We start from the raw sequence: 7,340 nt of genomic DNA on the forward strand, positions 1-7,340 counted from the left end.
TATTCCGAAGACAGTGAAAATCTCTCGACGATTCATCCCTAGGCTTGGTGGCTCGACATGTACTCATGATGCTGGCTCGTCCGCGGGTCCCACACGTCACCGGTTCGGGAATCATCGCCACCCGCAGGTCCCACCCACCACATGCCTCATCACCCTTGATTGGATTATTCCTTTGAAAAAAGCGAAAACAAACAAAAACAAAAAAATTCTATAAAAATTACAGCAGAAAAAACGCACAATCATTGCTGGCACAAAGACGAGAATACCCTCGCCCTCTTCCTATATAATAAACCCTGCCCCTCTGCTGCTAAGGATCCCATTTCCGAGTTCTCTCTTAACTCCATCGAAACTAAAAGAAAAGAGTAGATTTTTCTTTTTTTATTTTTTTATTTTTTAGTTAGAGATCAATCATGTTGGCTGTTTTCAGCAGCGCGATCGTGTCGCCGCCGGACGAGCTGGTGGCCGCTGGCAGCCGAACTCCGTCGCCTAAGATCACGGCGGCGTCACTAGTCAACCGCTTCGTCCAGACCAATGTCGCCGCCGTCTCCATACAAGTCGGCGACGACGCTCAGCTGGCCTACAGTCACACCAACGAGTCACCGTTACAGCCTAGGTAAGACAGACACACCGCATGTCGTTTCTTTACAGCTTTATCTGTAAATCACACGCTGTAGGAGATTTATTAATCGAACTGGATCAGCCAAACCACGCTCGAATTCGTAATTAATCAAACTGGAGTAAAATTGTCCAGAGCGCTCATTTTTTTATTTGTTTTTTTTTATTGTAATTAATTTTATATTTTGTGTGGTTGATTTGTTGATAACGGTTGGAGACTGTGATGATCATGATTGTGAAATCGTGATGATTTTTCTTGATCTGATTTTTCTCGGAGCTTCGGGATCAGCGAAGAGAGTTTTGGCGGTTAGTGCGGTGAGGGAGGTCTTGCATGACCACCAGGGGATCTTATCTTTAAATAAGATTCTGTTGACTAGATTGTTTCGAATGAACCGCCACCCACCTGATCCTTCCACGTGTCAGGATCCAGTATAAGTTTCACAACAATAAAGTTACAAATGTGTGTGAGTTTTTGGTCCCATCATTTTTTATAAATATTTTATTTTTATTAGAGCATTTTTAAAAGATATGTCAAAATCTTAGGTAGAATGTCACTGTACATATTTGACATCAAAAGTCTCTCAAATCAAAGTATTATTTGCTAACTGGATTTGAAGGTTTTGTGATTTCGAGTTAAATTTGACATCAATGTTAAATTTCTTTTTAATTCGTTTTAATGGTAGGTCTTTTATTCCACTAACTTTTCAATTAATAAAAATTTGTTTTAACATTTTTTTACTAATTACAACCATTTAAAACTTCATTTAAATAATAAATTAACATTTCACAATTCTGTTGGAAAATTACAAAATTTCACATGAGGCTTCAAATTGTCACATCAGCCATCATTTATAATTTGACATCTTCTTTAGAGATGATCTTAGTTGTGGTAAATATTTAAAAAAAAACTAGCGAAAAGTTATCAAAATTTTTAGTTTTAATCAAAATAATAAAATAAAGATGTAAGTAAATAATATCAGGAGTGATTTTTTAAGTAAAAAAATGTTATTAACGTTAAAAGTGAACATTATCAAAAGTGTTTCATTAAAACTTATAAGAAGTACCAACTGATATATATTGGGCTGTGCTGTACGCATATACCTTTTAGCTTCACACACTTTTTTGTATTTTTTTTAAATTTATTCAATTTAACGATTGAGAATTAAGAGAAGTGTGAAAGTTAAAAAAAAAAAAAAAAGAGTGAAGATATCGCTACTTTGTATATTTTTAAGACAAAAGGAAGCTCCTGCCCAAAAAAAAAAGATAAAAAAGCTAATATACTCTTTTCTATCCGGACAAGAAAAATTGTTTATTCATTAGGTTCTAAAGAAAAATTAAAGACAGTAACGTTTTAGGATTCGTAAAACCAACTACACTTGGTGGGATAAGATTTTATTGTTTATATTAAGTTCTAAAAATCTTCTGTAAAGAAGTTAAAAGTTTTAAAATTATTATTCTTCCCAATCAATCTCAAAAGTCTATTTTGAAAGAAGAATATCAATGGGGAAGTCTCCAAAGAATTGCAGTGGAAGGATCTGATGAGGAGGATGATGTAACCGGAGCGTGGGAGGGAGAGATTCTCCCCTTGCTACCGAATATCGATTTAACTGGTGTCATGGGTTCAATACCTACATGATTCAAAAAGTAAACCTGGTTGTTTAATAGCAAAGTGGTGACAAAAGATTATAGGGATCGATATTGTTTGTTAGATGTGATTTATTATTATTATTATTATTTTTTTTTTTTAAACGGAATAACTGGTGTCAAGCCCGATTATCCATCATTTGCGGGTCCAGAGAGGCTATGGGGATCATTACTGTTTGTTAGGTGTGATTTGATGCAAAGAAGATGGCAAGATGATGTGTCATGGAGGTCTCTTAAGGGACAAGCTCTGTTTTTATCATTTCTTTTATTTTACAGATAGAGATTAAAACTTATATTAGTACTAATTTATTAGATCACAAAATTAATTTATGGCATGCATCATTGAAGGACACAGACAGTAACAGTTGTATCCATAGGTGAGGAGAGTTGGGATCATATTGGCAACTTGTACATGGACTTGTTGGTCTAATCATGTGAAAGTTTTCAGGTCATTTGCAGTGAAGGATGAGATATTCTGCTTGTTTGAGGGAGCACTTGACAACTTGGGAAGTTTGAGGCAGCAATATGGACTAGCCAAGTCTGCAAATGAAGTGATTTTGGTGATCGAGGCTTACAAGGCCCTGCGCGATCGCGCGCCTTACCCGCCAAACCATGTTGTTGGCCATCTCAGTGGAAACTTTGCTTTCATAGTATTTGACAAGTCCACCTCAACCGTGTTCGTGGCATCTGTAAGTCATCCTTCCACACCAAGCAAGCAATGATCTGCCTTGGTAAAGCTAATAGATTTGATTCGCATCTAACAACAATTGGGTTTGGTTGTAATTGTGACAGGACCAATTTGGCAAGATTCCGCTCTCGTGGGGAATTACTGCTGATGGATATGTGGCCTTTGCTGATGATGTAGAACTGCTTAAGGGTGCTTGTGGCAAGTCGCTTGCTTCATTCCCGCAAGGTGCGTAAAAGTTTTAGTGGATGCATCAGTATCCAAGTGGCACCAAAGTCTTTGAGTTTTTGGTCCACCAGTAATTTGACAAATTACGGCATGATGTATGAGTAGTTAACCAAAAAAAAAAATGACCGTTCTTAGTTAATAATGGTGTTATTAATTTGCACAGGATGTTTCTACTCCACGACGGTTGGAGGACTGAGAAGCTTTGAGAATCCTAAAAATAAGATCACTGCTGTGCCTGCTACTGATGAAGAGATATGGGGTGCAACATTTAAGGTAAATAAAAAAAAGTGCCTATTTTTCGTTTTAGTAAGACAATAGACTAAATTTTCAAGAACACCTGTTGATAGGGCTTAATTTTCTATTTTGATTGACGGGATGTGTATTATTACGTCGCTAATGATAAATAGGCTGAGTGAAGAGTTATATCATATGATGCAAGAAGTATATATTCATAATTTCATATTCAAACAAGATTGCAGTAGCATCTCAACACGAAGAGCCTTAGTTGGATAAAGTTTCAAATCTTTGCAGCGAGTTAGCTGATGATGTAAAACTGTTCCTGACTAAGGCTCTTTGGAATTGGAATGCTAAAGCATCCTCCTTTACGACACTATATTCTGAGCAAAAAGAAAAAAGTGTATGTTTTGAATATGACGGTTGTCCATTGATTTGAGGATCATTTAGAAGATCCGATGAAGCCAGTGACTAGGGCCAGGCATTCGTGATTGCAAACCCCTCGTCCATCCCTATAGTTGTACAATTTATTTACAGGGACTAGGACCAGGACTAGGCGATGAAAATTCGCCAACTTTATTAATGTTGAGTTGGACCGCATTTGTCGTCAACTTAACGGGGCGAAATTTCAGGTGGAAGGGCCATCAGTTTTTGCAGCCACTAAGTAGAAGTTTTTCCTGATAGAGAGCTGTATCGTTGAGCCTTCAAAATCTGAATCTGTATCCGTTTCGATGGGGAAGGTTTGTACATGGCGTTGGGTGCAAGGCACACATCAGAAGCGATGTAAATAGCTGAACAAGTGAGTGATTGTTGATAAGAGTGTTTCTCGTGTGGTTTCTGCTCGTTGTATTCTAAGCTTCTACTACCAATGTACAGCTATGCTTTTGATTAATTAATAATAATGTTGTATTAAGGTTTGGAGTTTTTTAATCGGGATCAATCCGCATTTCTTCTCCGTTGAATGATTTAATGAATGAATGAATGAATTCTAATCAGGAGTTACTATAGGAAGAAAGAAAAAGAAAAGCGGCTGATTAATTTGGCGCTTAATTCAGTGTTGATTAAGGCTACTTTGGTATTGCTATGCTTTTTAAAAAATTATTTCTATTATGTTGTAAGAATAAACAGCTGTAAAATGAAATAGTGATGTTATTTCCACCCTAATGTCTTATCTTCCCACACCTTTTAATGAATTTTTTTAATTATAAATTTGTTCATTTACAAACAAACTGATAAGGACATTAATTATCTTGCTTTTCTTAATTAAAAAAAAAAACAAGTTGGGTCTACGAAAGAGGTAAAAGATTATGTTTCCATTGAAAATGTAGAAGATTATGTTCACGAATTTAATTAAAGAACTCTACATAATTCCCTACTTGGATTATGAGTAATAACATGGTAAATCTAATTTATTCACAATGTCTAATGTGGGTAATTCCCATTCACTCGAATCTAGAGTTCCAAACTAACCTTATGGAAATGAGCAAAAGTAAGGATTACGGACCACTCAACGGAATCCAACTAAAATATAGCACCTACCAAAATGTACCAAGTACAACTAATCACCTCCTAGAATGCATATGGTCCCCCATTGCGGATATACTAAGCAAAACCATAGGCATAATTTACCCGTGTAGGCAGTGATCACCTAGCGCGGATATACCAAACATGATCATCCTTGAAGTACGTATGGTCCCATAACGGATATACCAAGCAGGACAACATCCTAACTCTAGGTAGTGATCACCCATCGCGGATATACCAAGCATGATCACTCCTAAAATGCTTATAGCCCCCATTGCAGATAAACCAAACAGAACAATAGGCATAGTCTAATAATGTAGGATCTTTGATATACCAATCATGATCACCCCTAACATATGTACAGTCTCCCATCGCGAATATACCAAGCAGGACTGTATCCTACAGCTCTAGGTAATGATCACCTATCGCGGATATACCCAGCATGATCACTTCTAGAATGCGTATGGTCCTCCATTGTAGATAAACCAAGTAGAACCATAAGACCATCTCCAATGGTGGGCTAAAACCTAAAATTTCCCTTCCCCCCCCCAAATCCACTCCAACCCATGACCTAAAATAAACCTAAAACCTAAAACCTAAATGGAGGTCAAATTCCTGCCTAATTTTAGGCCACAAAGCAAAAAAGGCCCCACCAACTAAGACTGAAACCAAGGCTGTGAAGCCCACTTCCCAAATCCTACACGTCTACGCGTTGCACGCGCTAGGCTTTGCTTAAATTTGGACAAGCCCACGTGGGGGTGTTCCCCCGGTTGTCAGACCATCAAGTGGCCCAACGGCTACTTTTTATCATCCAACGACTACGTTTAAATGGGTCGTTGGTTAATCCAACGGTCCAGGTTCAAATTAATTTTTTTTAGTTTTATATTTATATATTTATTGAATCCAACGGCTTAGATCGAACATAATCAAATCTAACGGTAAAAAAAAGATCTAGCGGTCCAAATTTAAATCCAACGGCTAAAATAATTTTAAAAAAAATATTTAACTTAAAATTCAACCAAAAACTCTATAAATCTCTATATATTTGTTCAAACATTCACACAAAACTCACTTTTCTCCTACAATTCTTCCAATTTTTCTTTCTACCATTTCTTCTCATTTCCAAAATTTTCAAGATGGAAAAAGAGCATGTTAGAGGTCGTAATTGGACCTTTGACGAAGATATTGCTTTATGTTTGGCAGAGATTTCTGTTAGCGAAGATGGTGTCGTCGGCATGAATCAAAATAGAAAGGTTTTGTGAGGTAAAATCGTTGATAAGCTCCATAAAAACTCCAACGCCAATCGAAGGGAAGCTGGTAGTGTTTATGATCGGTGGAAGATTATCAACAAAGCGTGTACTTTGTGGAAGGGAAGCTTGGAGAGAGCCATGGTTGACATGCCTAGTGGAAGGGGCGCCTCAAAAATTGTGAGTTTCTTTGTTGATATTTTAGTTGTCATGTAAGTAATAGTATTTTGCAACTAATTGTTTTTATGCATTTGTTGCATAGGGTGACACATCAATGACAATTTACAAGACAAGAACTACACCAAAAAATCAAGCTTTTAATGCTTAGAACATCCTCAAGGATTATCCGAGGTGGGGAACCGATGCGGACCAACAATGGGGAAGATTATTTCATAGAGAAGCCCCACCCCCCAAATGATGTCAATGAAGGTGTGAATTTTGCCGACAATGAAGGTGTCGAACAAATGACACCAACTTCTTTTGCCAAGCCCCCGGGTAGAGATAAGCAAAAGGAAGCAAAGAGAAAAGGGAAGTCCCAAGATCCAATACGTGCACAATTTGCTAGCGAAATGGTAAGAATGAATGAAAATCATATCTCTCAGCAAGAATAATTGGCCCAAATGCGTTTGGCCATAAAGGAACAAGGGGATAGAGAGCAAGAACGGTTCGAAATTAATTTTATGATGAAGGACCTCGACAAATACACTCCAGAGAGAAAGAAATACTTACGTGGTAAGCAAAAGGACATTTTACGAAGGGATGCCACAAAGAGTATATTTCAAGATGACGATTCGTCTCAAGACTATCACCCAAGTCCATCACCAAGTCAAGATGGTGGATATCATTATTAAGTTTAAGAGTTTTCGATTGTATTAAGTTTATGCGGTTTATTAATTGTCATTTGTATTAAGTTTATGTGGTTTATCATGATTTTCATGTATTGATTTAGTGATTTTTCAAAATTTATCGGAATTTTAAATATTTTTAGGTTAAAATGTTCATATAATTAATTTAGGATAGTCTACATAATTTTTTTTTAAAAGTTAATTTAAAAAAAATAGCCTTAATTCATTCTTTGATAATCTCGAGCTAAAATTTTAGGCCAGAAGAGTTGGAGCAGAAAAGCTGTTTCTGGGCTAAAACCTAAATTTTATGGTCTAAAT

General features: G+C 36.8%; 1 protein-coding gene across 1 annotated transcript; it reads left to right on the forward strand.

The window, feature by feature from the left end:
• The first annotated feature begins 300 nt into the window (after positions 1 to 300).
• Positions 301 to 4,336, forward strand: LOC126596278 (stem-specific protein TSJT1-like). Its single transcript, XM_050262806.1, has 5 exons — positions 301 to 613; positions 2,708 to 2,948; positions 3,052 to 3,172; positions 3,336 to 3,445; positions 4,039 to 4,336. Exons 1-5 carry the CDS (start codon positions 411 to 413, stop codon positions 4,072 to 4,074), a joined length of 711 nt encoding a protein of 236 aa, XP_050118763.1. The 5' UTR covers positions 301 to 410; the 3' UTR covers positions 4,075 to 4,336.
• Positions 4,337 to 7,340: the final 3,004 nt, after the last annotated feature.

The sequence above is a fragment of the Malus sylvestris genome, chromosome 13 (genome assembly GCF_916048215.2).
Source record: "Malus sylvestris chromosome 13, drMalSylv7.2, whole genome shotgun sequence".
NCBI classification, from domain to species: Eukaryota; Viridiplantae; Streptophyta; class Magnoliopsida; order Rosales; family Rosaceae; genus Malus; species Malus sylvestris.

What these genes read in the sequence shown, in the direction of transcription:
- LOC126596278 (XM_050262806.1), top strand. Translation starts at nt 411, where the DNA reads ATGTTGGCTGTTTTCAGCAGCGCGATCGTGTCGCCGCCGGACGAGCTG. An exon ending in CAACCGTGTTCGTGGCATCT is followed by an intron (nt 2,949 to 3,051) that starts GTAAGTCATCCT and finishes TAATTGTGACAG; the next exon opens with GACCAATTTGGCAAGATTCC. An exon ending in GCTTGCTTCATTCCCGCAAG is followed by an intron (nt 3,173 to 3,335) that starts GTGCGTAAAAGT and finishes TAATTTGCACAG; the next exon opens with GATGTTTCTACTCCACGACG.